This window comes from Cetorhinus maximus, chromosome 14 (assembly GCF_964194155.1).
Source record: "Cetorhinus maximus chromosome 14, sCetMax3.hap1.1, whole genome shotgun sequence".
Classification (NCBI taxonomy): Eukaryota; Metazoa; Chordata; class Chondrichthyes; order Lamniformes; family Cetorhinidae; genus Cetorhinus; species Cetorhinus maximus.
Window position 1 is genome coordinate 85041666 of NC_135892.1, and position 26524 is coordinate 85068189.

Sequence of the window (26524 nt, forward strand, 5' to 3'; positions counted from 1 at the left end):
AAAATATTTATTATATTTCTATAAAAGTTCATATACTAGTTAGAAATTAAGGATGGGTCTAGTTCTCCGACCTCCTTCACAGTAAAAGTAATAATCATGCTCAAAGAATTCTGATGTGACCTTACTATATCTTAATCAAATAGATGAAATAGATGCTCCTGTCTTTATATCTGTCTCCAAGGAACCTCTCTGATGGGTAATACAACTTATTTTAACAATTATTTTGTCTTTATTTTAATGAACTAACCTGAGTGCTGCATTGTTTTTTTGCTTCAGTGTCCATAGCAAAAAGCTTCTCAATCAGTTCAATCTTGAGATCATTGTCCAAGGAACTGTAGTAGTCTCCAGGGCTACTTGGCTATAATTGCAAAGTTAAAGGTACATTTTAAAATGTATTGACCTGATGAATAATCTGATTCATCCCGTTACTATAGTACATCACCAAATGGTATCAAGCATCACTTACAGCTGACTCACAGGTCTGATTCTAAACCTTTGTTGCGTGCAATGAATGAAGGTACTGTTGTTTTTCAGAACTCGGTTTCAAAAACAATGATATCGAGAAAATAGTCAGATACTGCAATTCTAACTAACTTAGGGAATGCTGTGGAAATGGGTACAAAATGTGAGATAAATTTCATCCCACCGGCAGTAAAAGAACATTGTGATGGTAGACTAAAACGTAACATTCCAGTATAAGATCCTTTTAATTTCAGAGAATTTTAATTTTTGTGTCTACAGACACTAGAGAAAACATAATTTACATAGTATACACTCAACTATCACATAAACTAGACTTAGCTTTATTTAAAAAATATTATTTTAGCCATCAATTCTAATTGTGTTTTTCAATACTGTCTTGTAAAAAATCTTTTCAAGCACCCTTTAGATACATACACAGGATAGGAATAAATTTAGGAGCATGCAATATTCACCGGTGTCAAATATCAGAAATCAAGGATCAGAAAGTCATAGTCAATGGACAGCACTTAATGGAGAGCTGGCAAGAGCCGCATGTCCCCTCCTTTTGGGAAGACCTGCTGTATTAAATGCTTCTTCGGGATCATGGAATCCAGGAGTAGAAATCTCAACCCTGGAGCTGCTGGCAATTGTGTATTGTTCAGTAGCGTCAGTGGGAGCAGTGGTTGCTGCCAGCAATGCACTCACCTGAGGCCAGGGTTACTGGGACCCAGGCCACAGCTAAGTGATGGCAGGATAGGGGTTGTGGCATAGGGTGGGGGGAAAGGGGGATGGGGGGGGGGTTTGGCAGCTGTTGGCTTAACCCCAGCCCCCCACTTCCTAATGCCAGGTCCCTCAATCAGGCACTGAGTGTCTTTGAATGCCCAGAAGACTGCAAGCAACCAGAGAAGGTTTGCTTTTCGGGCTTCCCACATGGCTGAACTGGAGAGCAGCTCCTTTGCATTCTTGTAATTATGTGGTTTTTTTTCAACAAAAGCTTACACTTATATTGTACCTTTTTTTTCAGAGAAGCAAGGCATTTGGGAATGTTAGCAGAAATAGCCAAAAACTGGATTGAAATGCTGTGTTTTGAAAAGTCTTTTAAAAATGATAAAATGAAGGGGTGAGTTTTAGGCAGGGAAGTTAAAGAGTGAGGCAAGGTTAGGGGGAAGAGAGCAATGGGAGGGGAATGTACAGGAGGCCAGCATTAGAGGGTGGTGGGATGTGGAAGGGAATGCAGAACCAGAGAGTGAGGCAAGACAATGGAGGGATTTGTAGATGAAGGCAAGGACTTCAGATTCAATCCTTTGGGACAGGAATGAGTACATGCCAAGGAGAAAAGATCTGATGGATAAACAGGACTTAGGGCAAGGGAGATGGAAGTGACAGAGTTTTAGATGATTTGAAGTTTGTAGAGGTTGGCGGTCAGGGACATTGCATGAATCACAGGTAGAAGAAATGAAACTGTGAATGAGATTTATATGGTAAATGGGGTAAGGTAGAGGTGAAAATGGGCATTGTTTCGATCAATCTGTTGTCAACCTCTCTTAACTCCATTACTATGGCACAGTGACTATTCCTTTAACTAATTTATTTTCTATTCCTCTTCCCACTTCCCCATGTGGCATGTTCTATACTAAAGATTTTATATAGCTGTGAATTACTGCTACTGCTGTTCTAAAGTTGAGCGACAGTAATTTTATCTGGTCACTTACTGAAGAGCAAGAGGTGCTGCTGCATGAGCTTGGGGTGGAATTGCCTGATGGGACCTGCGGCACTGTAAATGGATGCAGATCTGATGATGACTGCTTGCTGAGCTCGGCCGGACCTTTCACATTTGGTTTTGCAACTTCCATTGGCCACCGCTTGTTTGGTGGCATAATAATCTTATTATAAAGAGGGGTTTCCTCAAACTGCTGGTTTCCTAGTGAAGGTGACAAAGAACAGTACATTTGCTGAAATTATTGGTCAGCCACATCCTCACATATTGATGCATTGCTAAGCAAAAATGGCCCTAAGCTGCCAGCTTGACAGGATATGGACAAATTTGCACCCAACAATGATCTTACAATGAATCATTTCTATTGCGTCTGAGACAATTCTAATTGTTTTGCAATAAAGGCTCAACTAGACATTTTTCCTAATCACTGCCCTAACCAGCCAGCGGGATTTTCCGCACCCGCCCGCCGCCACAATCTTCTGGTCCCGACGCAAGTCAATGGACTTCTGGCTGGGGCGCCGCCTCGTCCACGGCAGGACCCACCTGCGATGGGGCCAGAAAATCCCGGCCAGTGTATTTTTTTTATTTGTTTCCTTTTTAAGTTTTACTCTCATAATACAGCATTCCTAAACTGTGCTTAGATCTCTTGCAATGGTACTCAAAAGAGCATGAGAGCATCCTGAGTTATTTTTCCTCCCATTTTTCTTTCCTCGTGTGGAGGTGCCTGTTCTCTACCTGGTTGCCTTGCTCAGAATGCACAACTGAGATTGTTGTATACTTCGTTGAGCACAATCCCAATCATGGGAGGATATTTCTTTAAAAATTGGGAAAAAATCAAATATTTATTGAAGAAAATATGGCTTATGTATCATTAAAGTTTAACTAAATCACAATGTTTTAAATTCTAGCAACTTACAACAGTTTGTAACTGCGTACCATTGATACCGAAATCAAGTAAAATGATGGAATCTCCTGGTGTAGGAGCAAGTTGTGCTAGTTCTTCAGGTTCTTCCTTCAGTTTACTGAACAGCAGATTACCATCATCTGGCATTGGAGTTCCATTGATGTGCTTCCCATTCATATTTCTCACAGCCTGGCAAGGCTTGAACAGAGACTCCGTCTGGTCCATGGAGAACACAACATTGTTCTCCTCAATCTCACTGAGAATGCAAAATAATTGATTTCAGAATTTTTAAAACTGTATTGTAGAATGAAAGAGAGGAACAATGTGCATTTATTTAACATCACGTCACATTCTCAGGATATCTGATGGCAATTTATCATCCATAGATTACTTTTGAACTGTAGTCACAGTTATGTTGACAACCACTGTAGCCACAATGCAAGGTTTCATGTACAGATAGCAATTGAATGAATTTTAAAAATCTGGCTTTGGTTTGCATGAATGTTGGCCCAGATACTGGGAGAGCTCTTTGCTCATGTCCAAATTGTGCCATGGGATTTTCGTGTCCCGCTGAGTAAACAGATAGAGTTATGGTTTAATATCTCATCTAAATACTTCCAACAATCAGCTGCACTGGGTTGTGATCTAACATAATATGCTCAAGTCAGAATCCCCATGCTTCCAAGAATATTATCAATTGAGCCAAGTTGATAGTCACTGCAGTAACCCTTCTACATAATTATTGATAACTTACAACAATGCACATTGAATTTGATCCAGCCATCAATAACATTCGCTGGGAATTATATTTTGAAGCAATTTCTGAATGTAGAATTTTATGAATTACCATCTTGTAATTTTTAAAAATTTCAACGAGATTCTTATTATGTTTTCTTCAGTCACAATCTGTTCCACAGTTAAACATTTTATTGGTAAAACAAATGGAGATAACAATTACAAACCTTAGACCCCCCCTAAATTTATTTTATCCAAACCTGATTATAGTTTTATTGCTATTGGTAAAAGTAAAGGCAGTTGAAGTGAAAAAACCTCTATTCTTAGTATACATGGTAAACAAGGTAAACAAGCAATTGCAATAAAGTCTGATCTCTAAGGCTCTCAATACAAAATAAGTGGTTGTTCATTGAACACCTTGGTTGCATTTATTCGACTTCCTTCCCTGCTCTGTATTTTAATTACAGGTGAGTAACAACTATTATAAATTTATGTGAAGAATTTTGTTTTGTTTTCAATCAGTTTTGGTGCTGGCAACATCCATCAGTGTGCTTCTTGATACAAAATGATCACGCAAGAAGACAATGACTGATGTTCCACTGTTGCTTTGAGATTTTTGATGTTCAATCTGTCTTGTAACCCATTTGTCTAAGCTTTAGAGATGATTGATCATTCCATTTACATTGTACATTGTCATCTTAATAAAGGTGGACAGGGACTTGCCGTTAAAAAGTTCCTGTTTATTATTTGGGATTGACAAAATGATTTACAATAAGTATTCAATCAAGAGACTTGCTCATCTCTCAGTATTTTTCTTCCTATCCTTAACATAATCACTAAATAGTTGATTCAGCAGGGATGTATACAAATAAAATACCCTCGTTACCATTTCTACAAAAATGTTTGCTTTTACACATCCAATGACCTCAGGTTTCTTTTCGTCTCTTACGTACACTGAAATCCAAATCTACCTAACAGAATTATTTTCTCTGATTAAATCATGTTTCTTCTAATGTGTAATGAAACCCCTTCGATGGTACTGGAGCATAGTAACTTTTAAATATTAGCACCACGTCTGTATTCAATAACTGTGGACAATAATATGATTTTCAGCACTCTTGATAGATTCAAACTCTAGTCATATGCAGGTGCAACCAGGAGCCATTCTGTATTTCTAATTTTTAAACATTTTGGTTGTTTTTAATGCAAAAATAGCTGGGCTATGTTCCTGTTATGTCTCCTGACATTTTTGAGTAAATTGCTTGCTGTCCTTCCTTCAAGAATCTTTGTAAATTCCATATGCAGAAGTGTATTTTACCACCAGGACTGCAGAAGGCCCAAGCACACCTTCTCAAGAAACTAGGGCTGTGCAGTAGATAGCAAATTCACCAATGTCTTGATTCACCACATCTCGAGAACAATAGAAGACTCATAGATTTCAAAATAGGATCATTTCAAGGCAGAAAGCCTGTGCTTAGTTTCCTGGCTCTGAAATCAATTATGTAATAATGCAGGCATACCTCAGTACATAGTTGATGCAGACAATGCACTGTGGTTGAGAGTTACGGCTGTTGTAGATGACCGTCCCTTGGGTCTCAACCCACACATATCCACCACGTTTTGCGAGCATCCGATACTGGCCAGTAACTGCTTGACCTTTTGTGCACACTTTTAAAACAAAAAGACAAAACAAAGACCCTCACTCCAGTTAATAACTATTTTTTTACTACCTAGCAAAAAGTACTGATGGTTGTTATATACAAACCATATATTGCACTTCATCACCCATGCTTCATATTATAATATAATCTTTGATTATATAACATTGACAATACTATATACTGTACCCAAGAAACATTGTATCCTATTTTATTGTTTGTGCTCTGAATAGAAATGTCTATACTTCACCGTGTTGTTACATTTATAAATATTATTAAAATATATATTCCAACTTCTTAAACATTTTAAAAACACTTAAAAGATGAAAAGACTAGAAAAATTACATTCAGCATTTATTGCCGATGTTTCCTCTGTTTACCCTGTACTTAACACAGCATTATTTTTGTGATCTGACTTATGAACCTGTTACTTTGTAATCTAAACTGTACTTTGATCCAATATGTGTTTTGGTAGGCTGCCTTAATCTGGTAGTTATCATTGTGTTTTGAAAGGATAATTACATTGGTTGCAATCAATAAAATCTCAATGTGTGCCATGCTCCAGTTACTTGTTTTTCCAGAAGGCCTTGTTATTGCTGTAATCTTGTTTTAAACAGCACACAATGTCACCAGAAGGATACCTGCCAATCTGATAGGCCAGTTTTTAACATAAGTACTGCCATGTGGAAGCTAAACTACACTGCTGATCACTCTGTTTGCCTTCTACTGATCTACAAAACAGTTGATTAGGGACACCTTACATTAGACACAAAGGATACAGAATAAACAGAAATTGTCATTTTAATAGATTAGAATTTTTTATTTTGCCACCACTGAAACTTCAAAGATTTCCCACCATTGAGGATAAAAGCTTTGTAAGATGAGAAATTAAATGAGGTATCAAAGGGGCAAGTGTAGAGTTAAAAGAAACAGAAGGTTTGAGATTACATTCATTTGGAGTTGGTTGAAGAACATGGGTCATTAATGGAGACAGTTAACTGAATTAAAGCCTCAAGGATGAATTATACCCACTAAATAGGGTTTAAAAGTCATTCCACATTAATTTATATAATTTCACTTAATTGCTGTTTTCTCATTTCTCTCTTCACGTACTTTGTACTATAACCCCATCCCTCAATCATTATTATTCATCCAATAAGACCTGGAATTTAGATCAATGAATTCCTCTTTGCCTTTGCCAATAACATTGACTAGGAAACAGGAGGTGTGATCCTGAGCTAGGTTTGACCCTGAAATTTTTTCCTCCTTCCTCCAGTGAGCCATGTTCTGAACATGCTGGAAACTGTCAAAGCCCAATTGGGACGGTTAAAATCAGGATTCAAATGCCTGAACCTTTTGTAGATCACTCCTGAATCCATGAGGCTGTTCCTACAATTTTTTAAATTATTCTAATTATAGCCATTATATTACCAGGTGACGGCAAATGATTGTTGGAGTTAAGTAATATAATGGGATGTATATATTCACAATTTCAACTATACTAATGTGCATTTTCTAAGCACCAACTCAAAATTTCTAACAGTAGAGCTTGAGGATATCTCCATTTGGAAGCTAGGAGTATTATATCTTGAAGGGTGTTGTCCAGTTCAGTCTGGACATTTCCAGTGGTATGAATAAATTCCTAAATATGTTTTTTTAAGGTAACATTTGCTGTTGGTTATGGGAATACAGCTACACAACAGGAAACTTGAGAGTGCTGAAACCAAAAATCTGCTATCCCTCTTTGCAAGGTAAGTTCAGATGAAGAAAACCTTTAAGCCCATTTCTTCTCTCTGTCCCAGAATGCCACCTTATTGATTTCCCATTTTTGCATCTACATCGAGCTAGTTCTTCAATAGTGTCTTTTTCGCCAAAAGAATGGTTCCTGTTAAGGAAGTTGGAGACGGAAAATCGGGCCATTCTGCCGTCAAAGAAGTGGCTATAAAAGAATAATACTATGGGCGGTATTTTTCCAAACTTGCACTAAGTGCAGTAGTGGGTAGGTAAAACGTTGTGAGTCCCTACCGACATGGATGGATGATCCAGCGGGGCGGGAGGGGGGCGGGGGGGGGTTGGTGCAAGAGCCTGGCGGGCTGGCCTAATAATGATATGCTGATGTATTCCCGATGACCGATGGCGGGAAATGCAGCCCGGCGTCAGTGGGCTGAACAGATGATCACGACCTGCCTTTCCGCCATCGTGAAACCGATCGCACCATATTGTCTGCTCATGCCGCCTATCATGCCCGCCGCCAGCAGGCTTGGAAAATTCCGCCGCATAACTTTGCATAAGATGGTTTCAAGTGACTCGCTGATTGTACATTGATCAGATCTGTAAATTTGCAATTCACTAATTGGGTATTTCAGTTGCCAACATTATTAATCAACTGAACAGTTTAGGTTAAAGGTGTAAGAAAACTTCCATACTACATTTCCATAGACTTAACTAGAAATCATAAAGAAGAATTTCCTGATAAACTACACCTTAATAACCTAAGATATCTTATAAATGTCTGCAGACAATCAATGTTGATGAAAACTGAAGACAAATGTTTCATTAATATAATCTTCTTAAAGACATCTTTTCTGGCAACAAATATAAGCTGAGATTCCTGAGATCTATACTAAATTCGCCCTTCACAACACTAAACTTATGCTGTCTTGTCCCAATGCCCAAACATATCTGAAAACATTAGGCAGAATTTTATGGCCCCCACTGGCAGGTTTTCAGGCAGGGGGGCTCTTAAAATTTTGCAGGTGGCCTTCCCACCACTGACCCGCCCACCCCGGCCTGTCAGAAATTTTACAGGAGGTGGACGGCATGCCCACCCTTGTCCCAATTAAGGCCATTAAATGGCCAATTAATGGTTAGCCTGCTTGGGCCTTGAGTCAGAAAGAAGGTGGGCACTTCCATCACTGGCGCCCTTTCCCGATGGGGCCCATCGCCCCTCCCTCCCCCAGGGTCAGTCCTCCTTTTCCCAGCTGTTCCTGCCACGAGACCCCTGCATTTACCTTTGTCCCGGGCTCCCAGTATTTAGAATCCAGAGTCTACCTGTAGTTTCAACAGTAGCCACTGCCACCGGTAGCGCTGACTGGACTCAGCCAATCAGGTTGGCCGGCAGCTCTCTGAGTTGGGACTTCCTACTGAGTAAGGGGTTGCCGTCCCGTATCCAGGCAATTAACGAAGTGTTAAATGGTTGCAGGGCTGCCGACATCAGTGAGGATGCGTTCCCCACTGACCTTTTCCCAGGCGGGCTGGGAAACTCCACCATCTGGAAAATCCTGTCCGTTGTTTCAGGACTGCTTTCTCTATCCTATTGAGCAATCTTTGTGAAGACCCCTGTAAGATGTACCTTAAAGGCTGGTGGGTCCCCGGTTGTTCGTTATAGCTCTTTGCTGTCACAGAAAAGATCAGCCTTGCTGTTGTCTTCTACACTGCCTCCAGTAGTAATCAGAATTATATCCAGCATTAGCTGTAAAGCCTGATCAGGACAATCTACAGCTTCTGTATGATTAATGGAGATTTGGCAAAAAACCTGGCATCCAAATCATATATAGAAGTTATGGCATGTAAGTATTCCAGTCCATGTCTGTATTTATCCCCCATGTAGGAACATAAGAAATAGGAGCAAGAATGGGCTATGCAACCACCACAACCCCTCACCCCACCCAAGCCTGCTCCACCATTCAGTAAGATCTGAGCTGACGTTCAAACTCAAATCCTCTTTTCTGTCTGATCCCCATCTCTCTTGATCCCCTTAGAGTCCAAGAATCTATTAATCTTAATTTGAATAGGCTCAACAACTAAGCATCCACAGTCCTCTATGTTAAAGAATTCAAAAAGTTCCACACCCTTTGAGTGAAGAAATATTTCTTCATTTCAATCCTAAATGGTCACCCCTTTTTCTCAGACTATTTCCACAGTTCTAGACTCTACAGCCAGGGGAAACAGCCACTCAGCACTTATTCTGTCAAGCCCCCTCGGAATCTTATACTTTTCAGTAAGATCACTTCTCATTCTTCTAATCTCTAGAGTACAGGCCCATTCTACTCAGTTCCTCCTCAAAGGACAACCATCTCATCCCTGGTATCAATCTAGTGAACCTTTGTTGCACCGCCTCCAAGGCAAATATCTCTTATTTAGGTCAGGAACCAAAACTGTATGCGGTATTCCAGGTGTGGCCTTACCAAAGCTATGCACAGTTGCAGAAAGACTTCCTTACTCTTGTACTCCAGTCCCCTTGCAATAAAAGCCAATATACTATTTGCTTTCCTAATTGCTTACTGTACCCGCATGTTAACTTCCTATGTTTCATGTACAAGAACACGCAAATCTTTCTGAGCTGCAGCATTTAATAGCTTCCCAGCATTGGTTTTCTATTCTTCCTATCAAAGTGAATAACCTCACATTTCCTCATACTATACTCCATTTGCCACTTTCTTTCCCTCTTACACACCTATCTATATCCCTTTGCAGACATGTTGGGCAGAATTTTCCTAACCCTGTGGAAGAGGACCCAGCATTGATCACTGCAGAACCTCAATAGTAACAGTCTGCCAACTCAAAAATGCCCTGTTTATCCAGACCCTTGGGCTCAGGTCTTGGGAAGGAAAGGTAGGTGGTGGGGTGAATGTGCCTCCATCAAAGGCCTCCTTTCAACATCGGGTGCTTCCTCCCCCACGCCCAGCCTCTCCGCCAACACTCCCCTCTGCCCACCACCACACCTCCCCAGGCCTCACTTCCCTTTCCTGCCCTGAGAACCCCAAACTAACCCGGTCCTGGACTCCGGGACTTAGACGCTGGGGACTGCTTGCATTCCCAGTCCTCTTGGCATTGCTGGGACTAGAGAGCTGCTGGCCAATCAGATTGGCCAGTAGCTCTCAAAGATGGGAGTTCGTCTCAATTGATTGGTGGAAGTCCTGCCTCCACCTATTTAACAATCCTTGGTTGCAGCCCAGAAGGAAAAAACAGTTCGGACCAGTACTCTTATTTACCAGTTTTACTGGTATTCCATTTTAAGGTATACAAGACCAGTTCAGACCAATATTCTTATTTCCCAGTTTTTACTATTTTTTCCTTCTGGGAAGGCAGCCAATATCAGCAGCAATGAGCTCTCCAACTCATTTTGGAGGAGGGATGGGAAACCCTACTGTTCTAAAAAATCAAGTGCTAGAGTGGGACTCAAACCCAGAGCTTCTGCTTCAGAGGGAAGGACACTACTCAACGTGGCACAAGACTTCCTTTATTAATTGGTTTATCCAGTTTTAAATTATTAATTTAGTCAAGTGGAGCAATAGTTCTAATCACATTCACCCTGCTCCCTTATTCCTTCAAATCTTTGCCTTCATTCAGCACTCAATTTTCTTTATTACCACCTCACAATGTTTACGCAGTAAAACTTCTTTTGCCACTGAATAACCCAGGCACAAACCTCATTGAGCTTTCTTAATAACATCTTGGCTGCCTCCTTTCAGTATATGGTTCATTGAGGCACATGAATTCATTGCTTTGCACATTTGCACATTTAACTATCATGATACTGTGATTTTTATTCATTTACGTGCACTAGAAAAAGGAGGGATTACAATACAAATCGCATAGTCTCCCCACTGCACCACCCCCTCAATATTTCCCCTTAACGTGACCCATCTCCCCCCCCCATCTTCTGCATCCTTCCTTTTAACCAGTTGTTACTCTGTGCCTTGGTTTTATCCTTGGTAAGCAGTGACCTTGCTTAGTAAAGGAGTTTCTCATGAGGCATATTGTTGAAAATCTATTGGAATTCCAGGCGCAATACTTCATACTGCTTCTTTCTTCCTCCCCCCACCATTCAATTTGCCATATTATCTCCTCAAAAAGGGCACCACCTACTCTTTTTAAAACCATGTCGGTTGTCATTTATTTAGTTATTAACAATGCATATTCTTTAATTTTTTCTGATTATTTGATTCCATTATTCTCCCAATTACTGAGGCCTGTAGTTGCCACCTATGGCTTTTTCACCATTCTTCAATAGGATGAATTCATGTGCCTACTCCCAGTCTCTTGGAACCTGCCCAATGTTCACTTTTTTCTAACAAAGTGACTTTCTGTGCTTCACAAATCATTTTTTATTTCTTGAAGTGCCTTGTAGTGTAATTGAATGGAGTATAATGGACACTTGAGGGAACTAAACTTGCAGGGTTATGGGAATAAAAGGGCTGACTGACTGGATTGCTCTACAGAGAACGGGGATGGACTTGATGGAATGAATGGGCTTATCCTGAGTAATTATGAATTCAGACCCATCAGCCTGAACCTTTTGGTTCACTAATATCGTAGTCCCTGCATATCCGTGTGGTTGATATGAGATGGCATACTGTGGGTGTCCTTTATGATAGCTGCTTTCAGCAAGTTGCTGACTTATAGAAATTGTATGAAAGATGTCTGCTGATAGATCTTCAATCTTCCTTTCAGCTAAGGGAAAACATCCAGGCTTTACTGGGTACTTTCCCATAGCTGCATCAGAAAAAACACCACTGAAATTCTGGGAAATTCACATGAATCCATAATTTGGCAACTTGGTTTTTGAACTATCAGGAATGTATCTGCATTTTAATTGCTTTAGCAGTGGTATGTAAGATTGGTATCTTTTGAAGGATCTATAGGATACTTTTGCTTCTACCATTCCTTTATTTTTGCTATAAAAAACTATTTAAAGGTTCAACTGTACTTTTAATAAATATAACAATTCCATTATTTATGGATTTTTTTTTTCTAAATGTACAGTATTGTAACGGGAAATCTTATAAACTAAATCTATAGGGTCAATTTGAACTGTTCCCATCAGGAAGGATACAGGCAGCAGTGGGTTGGCCACCCATTTTACACCTTTCCCCACTTTCCGTTCCATAGTTAAAATAACAGCTCTTAATGGGCATTCACATTGTGTCTTTCCATAGGGTGTTAAGTTGGACCATTTCAATCAGGTTGTTTTACGGTTGGCGGGCAGGCGAAAAGGCCAAGCGGCCTTTACATTTTTTAGGAAACCTCATTCACGAGCGGGATGATGTTTCCTAAAGCTAATACACATTAAATGAAAACTTTATTTTGAAAATGAAAACATGTCCCATCTCACATGACACAGTCACATGAGGGGACATGTTTCATTAAATTTTTAATGTCCTTCATATTATCAAGAAGACTTCATTAATTTATTAGTTTTTCAATGATGCACTTATAATATTTATTATTAATTGTTTCATAAATGTTTTTATCTTGGTAGTGTTGGGAATTCCATTGGGCTCTTTACAAAAATTATGTATCTTATGTAGAAGAATGAAAGTTGCTGCAATAATGGAAGCTGCTTCCATAAATAATTAAAAGTACTAAGGTACTAATACTAATGTATCACCAGAATGTTTCATAAACATACTACTGGCAGGGGTGGGGGAGGGCCTCAAAAGAATCCACACAATAACTTGAATCAAGATCTGATGACATGAAAATTATAACACAGCCTTTTAATGTTGTGTTTTTAAAATGGTCCCGTAATTAATTAACTTCCTACGTAGTGCTTACCACATTAAGCTACAAGTCCTTTGATTGGACCACTTACAATTTTGGTGACTTTTAATCATGTGATCTGAATCCAGTGCATGATAAAATTCATAAACCGAACGTCCGAGCAGTTCTTCTGGACAATATCCCATCAGTGCTGCAATTCTGGTAAAACAAATGTTAAGCCATCACAGTTTGTACATAAAGATTCCCTTGAGCCCCAAAAGAACCTGCTATATATTTTGTAAAATGCAGTGAAGCATAATTAAATATTTGAAGGGAATTTTAAAGGTAACATAAAGGGAGAGGGAGGCTTTAAAAAACTGTACAGTGTACCCATTTTAATGGAGGAAGGAATATTCCCAATGAACAAAATGTACAATAATTTTCAAAGAAGATGCAGCTTTGAACTTAGTTGTGTTCTTTAAGTCGATGCAGAGAATTATTAGTACCTGGGAAGGCGGGAAAGAATAAACAGAATTAAGAGGCTGAAGAATTAACTATTAGCATGTACTATGCTTGGAAACTGCAAGCCAATCCATAACACGTGATTTTGTGCTAAATAGCTGGGCAGAAAAAGTTCAAGACAACAAGGCATGAATCATATACTGTATGCTTCCAAGTCATAAGATCTACCTGATGTTTATTAATCATAAACTTAGATTAAAATTTCTATTTATGATTGGCTGAAACCTGTTGACTATGAAACAAAATATTTTCATTATTTCGCACTGGAAGATGACATCAGCCTCTGGAATGGAAACTAAGTCTGCCAATATTTGGGAGCAAAGTTCAGAACAGAGCTGGGTACAAAGGTTTTTAGAGGCACTTGGTGAGCTCCACCACCCCTATTGAAGATTTTGATTTTCAATCCAGTGTCAGAAACCTGACACCCAGATAACTTCTGGGTCCCAACCCTGCATCACTCTCCAAATGCAGGTGTCTTAATTGGGCTGGCGAGCTCAATGCCCAATTGGTGGCACTCAGCACTGCCAGGAGGCGGGCACTGACACTGCTGAGCATAATCCTCAAAGGCAGATGGCAGCCATGAATGACCCTGCTGCTGCCTTGCAGAATAGGGGAGGCAGGACTTCAGAGGACCAGCAGCCTCACAGTGCAGAGAACAGCCAATGAAAAGGTAGTGCATCCGACCTGAGGCAATAACTCTTACTGACAAAACTTTTCCTCAGGAAAAGTCATTACTTAATGGTTCCCCACATTGCATCCAACAGCCACAAACTAATGTGCACCAGACTGTTCGGGCTTGCCGATCTGAGATTTGAAAATCACCTTCTGTCCCTCCCCAGCCCGTTAACAAGCTTCTCAAGGAGCTTAACGGGCAGTTAATAATAGGCAAACAGGTTACCAGCTCCCCCTCTCACCAACCGCCCCCCAACCCCACAACATCAGACAGCCCTATTTTCAAAGTGTGCCCGCACCCATTCTCGCCCCCGTGGACAATTGAAAGTCAAGCTTGAGGTGTCCTACTCAGAAAAATTAACAGTGGCAAATGATTGGTTCAACAATAATCTCCCTTCTAAGGAACCTGTTGTTTGAAACAATACATTTTTAATAACCCTGTGTATAGCTGTAGGAGGGTTGATCAGTAAGTTCGCGGATGACACGAGAATTGGTGGGGTGGTAAATAGTGAGGAGGATAGCCTTAAATTACAGGAGGATATAGACAGGCTGGTCAGATGGGCAGATCAGTGGCAAATGGAATTTAATCCAGATAAGTGTGAGGTGATGCACTTGGGCAGGACAAACAAGGCACGGGAATATACGATGAATGGTAGGACCCTGGGAAGACCGAGGATCAGAGGGACCTTGGTGTGCATGCCCACTGGTCCCTTAAGGTAGCAGGGCAGGTAGATAAGGTGGTTAAGAAGGCATATGGGATACTTGCCTTTATTAGCCAAGGCATAGAATATAAGAGCAGGGAGGTTATGATGGAAGTGTATAAAGCGCTGGTTAGGCCACAGCTAGAGTATTGCGTGCAGTTCTGGAATCCGCATTATAGGAAGGATGTGATTTCACTAGAGAGAGTGCAGAGGAGATTTACCAGGATGTTGCCTGAGCTGGAGAGTTTTAGTTATGAGGAGAGATTGGATAGATTGGGGTAATTTTCCCTGGAGCAGAGGAGATTGAGGGGGTACATGATTGAGGCGTATAAAATTATGAGGGGCATAGATAGGGTAGACAGGAAGGAACTTTTCCCCTTAGTGGAGGGATCAATAACCAAGGGGCATAGATTTAAGATAAGGGGCAAGAGGTTTAGAGGGGATGTGAGGAAGAACTTTTTAACCCAGAGGGTGGCAGGAATCTGGAACTCACTGCCTGAAAGGGTGGCAGAGGCAGAAACCCTCATAACATTTAAGAAGTATTTGGATGTGCACTTGCGATGCCATGGCATACAAGGCTATGGGCCTAGTGCTGGAAAATGGGATTAGAATAGTTAGGTACTTGTTTGACCGGTGCAGACTCGATGGGCCAAAGGGCCTTTTTCTGTGCTGTAGACCTCTATGACTATGACTCTTAACTGTGAGGTTTCAACAGTGGTCGGGGTACCAATAGATTTAAGGAAGATGTCAGTAAAAGACAATTATTGTTATTGTGGAGAGGATCTGTGTAGCTTGAATCTGCTGATTAAACAAGCTCTATTACTCTTCAGTTCATTCAGGGTATTAAATTGTATGAATCTCAGATTGGCAAGCTTATTATGTCACTGTTCGTAACCTGCAAATTTCAAAGATTGCAAATTTGCTTTTGTTCCAGTACCGCAGCTGTCTACTGGCTGTGTCCTTTGTACATACAAGGCTTTTGTTCTATCCAAAATATTGTTGAATGTATGCTATGCTGAACTGAAGATGATACCATTTGATCTCCCATCCAAATTCACTGTGGTTAGATGCAGTGCAACACTTCCCAAAGATGTGCCTGAAGATCAAAAGAGTTACCAGACTGCTTCAGTTCGATATGTTTTCATACCCCACACAATTCACCATATGATGTCTGTGAACAAGATTTTTGATTTAGAGCTTAAAAATGAACAGTCTTATGCCTTGATCACACATCCACAGCAAAAAGTTTTACACTTTTCTCAGTGGTGGATTTGAGCCTGGGTCCGAGGCCAGCATATACTCACTTTGCTCTTTGCGGGTGGAAAAAGGCACTGCTGACTCCAATATAGCATGTGCTCAGTCCACAGGAGTAGTGCGTGGTGTGCCATAATGGTTAGGGAGCCCTGTGATCATACTGGATACCTGCCTGAAAATCACAGTATCTTTACAGTGCAGGAGGCCATTCGGCCCATCGAGTCTGCACTGGCTCTCTGAAAGAGCATTCTACCTAGTCCCATTCCCCTGCCTTATCTCCATAATGTTGCACATTCTCTCTTTTCAGGTAACAATCCAATTCCCTTTTGAAGACCTCGATCGAACCTGCCTCCACCACCCGTTCAGGAAGTTTGTTCCAGACTCCAACCACCTTCTGGGTGAAAAATCTTTTCCTCACATCACATTTACTCCTTTTGCCAATTATTTTGAATCTGTGCCTTCTAGTTCTAGATATTCTCTTGAGTGAGAACAGTTTCTCACTAGTTACCCTATTCATACCCATCAGGATCTTGAATACCTCCATCAAGTCTCCTCTCAGCCTTCTTTTCTCCAAGGAAAACAGTCCCAACCTCTCCAATCTATCCTCGTAGCTTCAGTTCTTCATCCCAGGAATCATTCTTTTGAATCTCCTCTGTACTCTCTCCAATGCCTTTACTTCCTTCCTCAAGTATGGCACCCAGAACTGGATGCAGTACTCCAGATGAAGCCTAACTAGTGTCTTATACAAGTTCAACATGACCTTACTCTTGTACTCAATGCCCTTTTAATAAAGCCTAAGATACTATATGCTTTATTAACTGCTCTCTCGACATGCTCTGCCATCTTCAAAGACCTATGTACGTATACACCAAGGTCCCTCTGTTCCTGCACCTCCTTTAGAGTCTCTCCCTTTATTTTATACTGTCTCACCATATCTTTCCTGCCAATACGAATTACCTCACACTTCTCTGCATTGAACTTTATCTGCCACTTGTGTGCCCAATCCACCAACATGGCTATGTCCTTTTGAAGTTCAAGACTATTCCATCATGGTTGACAACATTTCCAATCATCGTATCACCTGCAAATTTTGAAATCATGCCCTGCACACCACAGTTTAGGTCATTAATATATATTAGAAAGAGCAAGGGTCCCAACACTGACCCCTGGGGAACTCCACTACAAACCTTCCTCCAATGTGAAAAGCAACAATTTATCACCACTCTCTGTTTCCTGTTACTCAGCCAATTTCTTAACCAAGTGCTGACTTTCCCTTTTATTCCATGACCTAGAATTTTGCTCACAAGTCTGTTGTGTGGCACTGCATCAAATACCTTTTGAAAATCCATATACACCACATCAACAGTGCTTCCTTTATCAACCTTCTCTGTTACCTCCTCAAAAAAACTCCAGCAAGTTAGTTAAACATGACTTTCCTTTGAAGGATCCATGCTGGCTTTCCTTAATTATCCTGCACTTGTCTAAGTGATTATTGATTTTATCTCGTACTATAGTTTCCAGAAGTTTCCTACCACTGAGGTCAAACTGACTGGTCTGTAGTAGCCAGCTTTATCCTTGCATCCTTTTTTGAACAAGGGTATAACATTCACAGTTCTTTAGTCCTCTGGCACCTTCCCTGTGTCTAAGGAAGACTGGAAGATTATCACCAGTGCCTCTGCAATTTTCACTCTTACTTCCTCAGTATCCTTGGATGCATCTCATCCAGTCTTGGTACCTTATCTATTTTAAGTAAATATAGACTTTCCAAAACCTCCTTCCTCTCAATTGTAAGTCCTTCTAGTGTACCAGTTACCTCCTCTCTCACCTCGGTTCTTCCTTTGTAAAGACAGATCCATTCCCAATGCTTACTGCTGCCATGGAAGAACATTCCCCATATCATATTCATCCACTGCTTCAGGTATTTGTTTGTGGTGAATTAATTTATCAGTTCTGTATTTAGGTCAGAGCCTCCCGAGCTTCTTAAAAAAAGAAAATGCTAAATGCAGTGAAGAACTCAAGGCCATTTACTGATTTGATTTTATCATTTAAAAAAATCACTGTACCTCTCGTCACAGTAGGTAAATTTCATATCCATGCTGTGGCGGCTCAGGAATGTCTTGCTGTCCAGTGGAACATCAATATTAGATGGATGTTGAATTGGCTCGCACATCATGATCAAGCAAGTCAGAGGCGGCTCCTTGTATCCACACAGTGTGTGAGCCTGGCAGGCATTGTATATTTTGATGTGGCCGGTGCAGTGCAACACCTTAACAAAGCAAAATAGAAAATTTAAAACTGATTTGGATCTTTTCCCCATACTATGTCATTTTGGCACTATTTTCTCCCCTCTTCTCTTGAAGGCATTAACTCCCTGTTGGAGGAACCGCAGATGTAAAAGAACCCCTTCAGGGTGAGATGGTAGTGGGAACATGTGGCAAGGGTAGTCGATGCCCAGGGTGTAGCAGGCATGGACCTGGCAGCAGTGCCAAAGAATGTTTAATGACCTCACTCAGGTGGTCAAGGTGAGTGAATGCATCTGCACATTGCATCTCACACCCACCACCCCACCCACCTTTTACATTGCTCAATGCACCAGACCCTCATCATTCACCCAGCCCCACAGCTGGCCCTCAGGATTTACCCCTAACATCCTAACACTACAAATCACCCACACACACCCCTGTGAAGCATGCCAGCCTCATACTCGCCTCCCACTGCCTCTACATAACTCCATCTATTCAACTATGTTAGGCATCATCCAAACACACTGACTTGCAGTCAATTACATTCTGCCCTCTCTCTTGCAGGAGAAGGTATCCCACAGCAGGAGAGAAAGCTGGAGGAAGACCTATGCATAGCTTCAGTGCCCTGGAGGGAATGGTTCTTTGAATCACGGGCCACGGTACTAAGGAGCTACTGGCATCCAGTGCAGTGGAGTCCATCCTGGACAAAGGTAAGTTGCTAGCTTATGCATGCTCCCCACTCACTCTACTCATGCTCATCCAAAATGGTGCCATGCAATTGAAACTGCAGATGGAACAACTGTGGACCTCCTAATTTCCTCCCATCTCCCATTCCCTTACCCTGCCCTTCCCTTATGCTCTTGTAGTTTCAGATATCCAGCAACTGCCTGCTGCTTAAACCCTCCTGAAGCAGGAGGAGAAAGAGGAGGAGAGGCACAGTGAGTATCTTAAAGGCTAGAATAGGTTGGGTTCTGCAAGTTGTTAGTTACCGGATATGAGTGGACTGCAGTCAGGACAAGGGGATAGGTCAGCTCGAGTGGAGCCCAGCGGATGTATTTGTGCTGCACTGGAAGCTCACATCAGTGGTCATGAGATTTGTGGCTGCTGACATGCGGGCTCAGTCTGCTGCCATCCAAGAACATTCAACTGCCATTACGATTGCAGATCTCAGTATTGGACAGGTCACGCAGACTCTCACAGCAGTCCAACTACCTGTGCTCTAGTGGATGACGAGGAGTGCTGGTGGAAGTAGCAGTGGCACCATGGAGTACAAACCTGCTGTCCTCTCTCAGGATGACAGCATTCGTGCTTCCACAACTACAACTTCACCTAGTGCCCTTTCTGGTGCGTCTTAGCCAGCCAGCCCAGACCATGTCAAGCTAGTGCAGTCCAGACTCACACCTTTTAAGGTCTGGAGGGCCTTCTTGAGGGCATCCTTCAAGGCAATCACCAATTTTGCCTGAGCATACCTAAGTCAAGCAGCCCTTTAAAGAGCTGTATAACAGGACCCATCTTGATTGCTATCAGTTGCTGTTTCAGGAGCAAATAAGAAAGGCATTCCATGTACATCCGTTGGCCAATGTTTTTATTTTTTTGTTTTTATGGCCAATGTTCATAGTTGGGCATTGCACCAGCCCATTGACTACCGCGGCTTCATGATGTCACCTTTCAACCTCTTTGAGCACACACACGGGACTCAGCTGCACATCACTCCAGTCGCCTGACGTCGCACGATCCAGGCAAGAACCGGTCAGCTGCACCTCCCGTGCTACTAACATGGAGGTAGGTCTGCATAGCAAAGTTGGCGGATGCACTGTGGTGAGATAATGGAGGAGTTTGAAATATTTTGCTGACCACAGAAAGAGTGAGAGAATTACAGAGCTTTTGATATGTATGAGAGCAGTAGTTGCAGTGCCACGTGCTCTGCAACATTAGCAGGTCAGGCAGAGGAGAAGACAGAGAGGGGAATCCCAGCGAAGAGGGAGAAAAAAGCCCCACCCCAAGAGGATCTTCTGGAAGCACCAGTGCTACGTTGGGATGAGCCAGGAGCAGTGCCTCAGGAGGCTTCACTTTATTAAGGACATGGTGATAAAGTTGCATCATCTCTTGTGTCATCTCCACTCATCATATTGATGTAGGCTAAAACAAAAGACGTGTAAGATCCTCTCTTGAAATTGGCATTAGGGCTTTTGTATGTGTAGATAAGGGGCCTAATGCCTGTTTGGAGCCGCCTATGAAAATTGGGTTGACCTAAATGGCATCAGGCCAGACGTCTTTAAAGTGACCCATGCAGGGCACAGCCAACAAGGTAAGTTTGTAAAGATTATTTTCCTGAATGTGGAGCTGGGGGGTGCAGAAGCCCGCCTCCCGGCTTCACATTAGAACCACATTTCAATTAGGGTTGCCAACCCTCCAGGATTGGCCTGGAGTCTCCAGGAATTGAAGATCAATCTCCAGGATACTGCTGTGTGCAACCCTGGAGAAAAATCATAGGGACATTAAGAAAGATTTTTTTGTCATTTTCTTTGAACATTTCTCTTTACCAGATATAAAAATAGTGAAAATGGCTGGAGGGGGGGGGGAGCGGGGGAAAGAAGGTTGTTTGGCAAGCATTACCCAATCAGGTAATGTGTATTTTTGCTCATCAATTGGCATAGGAAGGTAGTGCGTCACAAGGATGGAAGTGTTAGCCAATGGATGGCTGGAGCATGTGGACAAGTCATGTGATGAAACCTCCAGGAATACATTTAATCGCAGTTGGCAGCCCTAGTTTCACTGCAGGCCACTGCTCACTTCCCTGCCCCCACCCCCACCATCCTGATATCCTAATTGCTCCCACTACCTTGATTGCCTCTCTTTTCTGGCTGCTGCCATCCCAATCAGTTCCCCTTTAACAGCCTACCTGAAAGTCACTGGTAGTGATGCAGCAGACCCAGACTTAAAACCTCTCTGCCTTTTCTCATTTCAATGAAGCCTAAGGCCCAATATTAGGTGCACCTTAGGCCTTCCCATTCAGGTGTAGGGATCAAACCTTTTGTCCAGTTTGTGACCACAGGATTCTTTGCTGCTCAAACTGCTAATGGATACTTCATTTGGCTACAGTCCCCTCAAAATTATTTCACTATCATAATCTTAAAATATTACTTTAGCTTTGACATACTAAAATATTATTTTGAGAAAAAAATCTTCATTGATTAGCAAAATTCTTTTTACACAGGAAATGAACTTTTGACCTCTAAGGCATATTGAGAAAACCACCAAATGTAGCTTACTGAATTTTTACTTCTGGTTTCTCACCTTCCAGGTGGCAGATTTGAGGTTGACAGTTCTTCCGCGGTTTGTCACAGTACATTTCATTCTCATGAAGAAGTCACGTTCTGTGTTCATATCTCTGTGTTTCTTTCCAAAGCCTGGGGCTATAGACAAACAAGGATAATTAGCCTTCATGATATTTATTTTCAACATTGCTATCAAACATCTCTTCGTCACTTTTCTTACATACTTCTCCCTCTTTCGCCCCCACCTTCAGCCAAAACATTAGCAGCTCAGAAGCTGGAAAAAAAAATTGAGGTTTTAAATTCAGATTAATAGGACAGTTAGACTGTGCAGGTTGTGGCTTTTTTAATTATAAACTTCATCCGTGATTTAAGCTATTGAGCAGTTTCCTGCCAGATGGCCTCATTTAGCTGTGATTCTGGGACTCTCTGGAGCAGATAATGCAAACAGGGCTCAGCTGCACCAGGTTCACTGGCCTTTCCGTAATAATTGTATCTGCAATCCACTGAGCTGATCTCACACTCTGACATGAAGTTGGCTATTTAAATAATGTTTCAATGTTGTGGGAGCACCAGAGGTCAGGAGACCAGGTTAACTAGCACCAGCAGATTTTAAAAGAGAAGTGGCTGGAACTTCAGAAAACATGCAGAAGCAGAGCAGTACCATTTCAAGGTTCAGTCTGTTGATGTTGCTTTAAGAGGTGTTGCACAGAAGGACTGATATTTCGGGAGGTCAAGGCCACTCTCCTGTCAAAAAGTACTGCCAGAGCAGCCTGCAATGGAAGTCATGGCAAAAGTTAACGCTGTCTCACTTATAGCCAGAAACTGGGAACAGATGAAGATTTGCTGGACCCAGGCAAGATTACCAAAGTAAATATGCATGTGCTTTGCATAATGCAATGGTTGTCTCTAGGGTTGCCAACCCTCCTGGATTAGCCAGGAGTCTAATGGAACCAGCATCTATCTCCTGTGACCGTTAAAAGCAATCTGGGAGAGTTGGGATAAGTGAAATGTTAATAAATATAGAGTGAATGAGTGGATGGGGTTTGCAGACAGCTGGAATTTTTGTCTGGGGGGCTGATGGCTGCCAGACGTTCGCAGAGCACCGGTCCTGCTTACAGTAAAGATTCTGGTCCCCACCGGCCCGCCCGCCGCTTTCTCTCTGGATCCTGGGGATTGCTTTGGGTCTCCTTGCCAGCTGCAGCACTTCTGAGATTAAAGGAGTGCAGCTGGGTAGCGCTGCGCTGCACTGCAGGGTTAGTTCTTGCTGAAAGTCTGCCTGTTCTAGGTGGGGTGTGAGGCAGAAGCGGGGCTGAGCCTGAAATACAGTGAGCGCCTCAGCCTAGATGAGTGGGGCAGCCCTGGGCTCTGCTGCTCTCAGCCTGGCTGAGAGACCAATGGCAGGGGTCTGGGGGAGGGGCAATTGAAGATAGGAAGTCATGTGACAACTCCCACAGTATGGCCAGCCAGAATTGGCAACTCCCACACTATGTCCAGCCAGAGTTGGCAACTCTCAAATGCAATGCAAAAGCACCTCAAGTAAACAGAGTGCAGCGTTAAAAGGGGGCCAATGCCAAACCTTTCCGTAACTTTTGATCTACTTTCCAAATGCACAGACATGCCATGTTTCACTATGCCCATACATTTTATGGGGTCCAGTTAAAGAGTTGCAGCAGTATGAAATACAGAGCACAAATACAGGGGAGAAAGTGTGGGTGGAGTTGGAGGTTGGTGTAATCTGTTGCCCACAGGCTCAGCACAAGAGCACTGAGTTTAGGCCACCCTCCTGTATAGATTTGTAGAATATATGCTCCATTCATGAAGTAATAGCCTCTTCTGTTCATTAATTGAGTAACACTCAGGGTTAGAGACATGTATGGCAGCATGAATGCAATCAATGTCCTATGCTCTAGGAAATCCCAAAGGACTTTTTCATATTGTTGGTTTCTTTCCAAAGAAATACTGGTTGTGGTTACAGATACGTCAATGTTTTATTCAATACAGTCTGCACTGAAGATTGGGAAATATGACAGAGATACCTTGCAATTGCTAGGAATGTTCCTTCTACATAGAAATTCAACCCAGCTGTTACTTTCCCAGTTATTCCAGAGCATCCTGTACTAGGAATGGTTTCCGAGTCTCAGTGCAGGGTGTGCAAAATTTTGTGATGGCCTCCTTCAGGAATTAAAGTCTTTGCATACAGGTGTTTTCAATGAAGTCCTATTGCAATAGCTTGGTCCTGTACACAGAGGCAGCAGCATAAGGGCAAGCTACAATTTGAGCAAATACAAATACTGGTATGTCTCCTGTGAACAGTACAGCTCCAACAACACTCAAGAAGCTCGATACCATGTAGGACAAAGCAGCCCACTTAATGGTTACCCTATCCATCACCTTAAACATTCATTTCCTCCACCAGTGTACAGTGGCAGTACCATGTACAAGATCCACTACAGCCAAGGCTCCTTCAATAGCATCTTCCAAACCCGTGACTTCTACCACCCTGAAGGGCAAGGGCTGCAGACACATGGAACACCACCACCAGCAAGTTTCTCTCCAAGTCACCCACCATCCTGACTTGGAAATATCACCATTCCTTGTTACCTCTTACTGTCATTGGGTCAAAATCCTGGAACTCCCTCCCTAACAGCATTCTAGGTGTACCTACACCAGATGGACTGCAATGGTTCAAAAAGGTGGCTCATCACCATCTTCTCAAGGGCATTTAGGGATGGGCAATAAATGCTGGCTTAAGTTCTTACGAATGAATAAAATAAATGCCATTCCATTGAAGCCTGCAGATATACAAGGATGGCCACAGAGGTGCTCTCAAAACAGCACAGAGAGACTATTTCCTAGGAAAATGAACACACATGATTGATGGAGCAGGCTTAAAGAAGGTCAGAAAGGTTATTCAAAGTGAGTATCTTTTCCTGCCAGCAACACATTTAAAGTGCCATAAGCTAAAACAAGACTTCTAACGTATAGTTACTAGTTTTGTTTGTAATCTGCTATCATTTTGGGAAGGGCTTTGCAAGCGATGCCCGCATCCCAAGTAAGAATAATGCAAAAAAACCTGGGAATTATAAAGCTATCTATTATTATCAATCCGTCTGCTAATTTCAAAGTAAGCATGACAATGATTGAAGGCAACTCTTGTTATGTTAACAGCTACCCTTTATAGATTTCAAGCCAATTTGATCCTTTACTGTTTGGTCCTCCTGCTGATAAATAAGTGCCATTTCTACAATGAGGTAGCTTCAGAAAAGGGAGACACAAGATAGTTGTGGCACCCAAAAATTAAGCAGCTCTGCTCCCAGGCTGTATTGCAAATGAAGCAGTTTCTAAGTAACATGCCAGCACAGTGGCCCTTCTATCTTGTTCATGTTAATGTTTTCATTACATCTGTGTACTAATCCACGTGCAGCTTTTAAAAAATTCTACCCAATTATACAATAATAGAGAAGAGCCATTGTTTCAACTGAAGTATGAGCATGAACAAGTGGGCAAGTAGATTTGACAATCTTGTTTTGGCTGCAGGACCTTCTCAAGGGCAACTAGGGATGGGCAATAAATGCTGGCCCAGCCAGCAAAGCCCACATCCCATGAATGAATTTTTAAAAAAAGCACAGATAAATTTGGCCACTGACTTTTGAAAATGTGCCAACGAAAAATGGGTCCTGTGTGAGTTGGCTTTCTGGAGTTGCATTATCTACTGTAATTAAGAGGAGCCTAAGTAATATTCAGCTTGAGCTCACAACTGCTCCTATAAACTTGATATGTGCAGCATGCAAGGAAACTTGAAACTGAACTGAGTTTACTGTTGCACTCACACACTTGGATGTCACTGACAACTCTGCGCTAGTCTCCAAGTTTTGAACTAAGGTCTCAGAATCTTAAGGAGTTCCCAAGGTTATCCACATTTTCTTCATCTGATGTCAGATTTCTACATTTTTCCGTATTTATTAATTTATTGCCACACTTTCTGTTGAAATATACTAATAAAATATCTTCTGCACTGATTTTGGTTTGATAGCAGACTTTGTCTTTCTAGAATCCTTCGGAGAGTGTTAATATTTATGTGAGGTCCTCAGGAGCAGGCACATGTTTGCATGGAAAAACTTAAAAAGTCGCTGATACGGGCAAAGTAGATTTCCTACCTCTTACGATTCATGGGACAAAGCAATTTTGTAGTGTCACAATAGATACTTTACCACATTATGAATGGTACAGACGATGTTTTTTCCTAGGCAGAGTGGTTATCGGTAACCCTTCAATTTTATTCAGCAAGACAAAATAATTGTGAAGCAAGCACAGCACTTTAAAATACCAAGCAGAAGGTTCTTGTTTTCACTCTGTAGAATGGCAGGATGCATGATCTCGGCGTAAACCCCCACATGTCCCTATCAGTCTGTATGCCAGAGGCCATTAAGAATTATCATACTTTCTCCAAAGGAGAGGGAAACTTAAAGGTGGGACATAACAAGCCGCTCTCAGCCACCCATGGGGGCTTATACAAGAGTGGCAAACACATGGAACATGATTGCTTGTTCACCCATGTGATTCACAGCATATGGAACCAACAGGGAAAGCATAAGTAGTGGTGGGAGAAAAAGAGGAAATTATAATTATTCAAAAACTAACAATATTTCTTACCATTTTTTACAGTCAAATTTTCTCTGATCTCCTCATGATCACATGGATGTGTGAAATCAAAAATGCTGTGTCCAGTCAACTCCACCTATTGCAAACAAATCCTGAGATTAGTTGTGCAGAACAAGATTTAAATGTCATTAATAAACTCAGGAATTACACTCAATTTAAGGTGGTAAAACAAATCTTGTGCTCAAAATAAGGAATGGTCATACTGAAGATGTAATTATTTTCCATTATAGT

The 26524-nt window shown here is 41.7% G+C and overlaps 1 protein-coding gene across 1 annotated transcript in view; it reads right to left on the reverse strand.

Moving 5' to 3' along the window:
• epas1b (endothelial PAS domain protein 1b) overlaps positions 1–26524 on the reverse strand; it is a 160640-nt gene that overhangs the window by 17675 nt on the left and 116441 nt on the right. Inside the window, exons 4-11 of the mRNA XM_078557169.1 lie at positions 26285–26369; positions 21651–21769; positions 18174–18376; positions 13074–13180; positions 5339–5486; positions 3116–3339; positions 2175–2383; positions 248–358 (exon numbers count right to left, since the gene is read on the reverse strand). Of these exons, the coding sequence (XP_078413295.1) occupies positions 248–358; positions 2175–2383; positions 3116–3339; positions 5339–5486; positions 13074–13180; positions 18174–18376; positions 21651–21769; positions 26285–26369 (1206 nt within the window). The remainder of the gene's footprint in view (positions 1–247; positions 359–2174; positions 2384–3115; positions 3340–5338; positions 5487–13073; positions 13181–18173; positions 18377–21650; positions 21770–26284; positions 26370–26524) is intronic.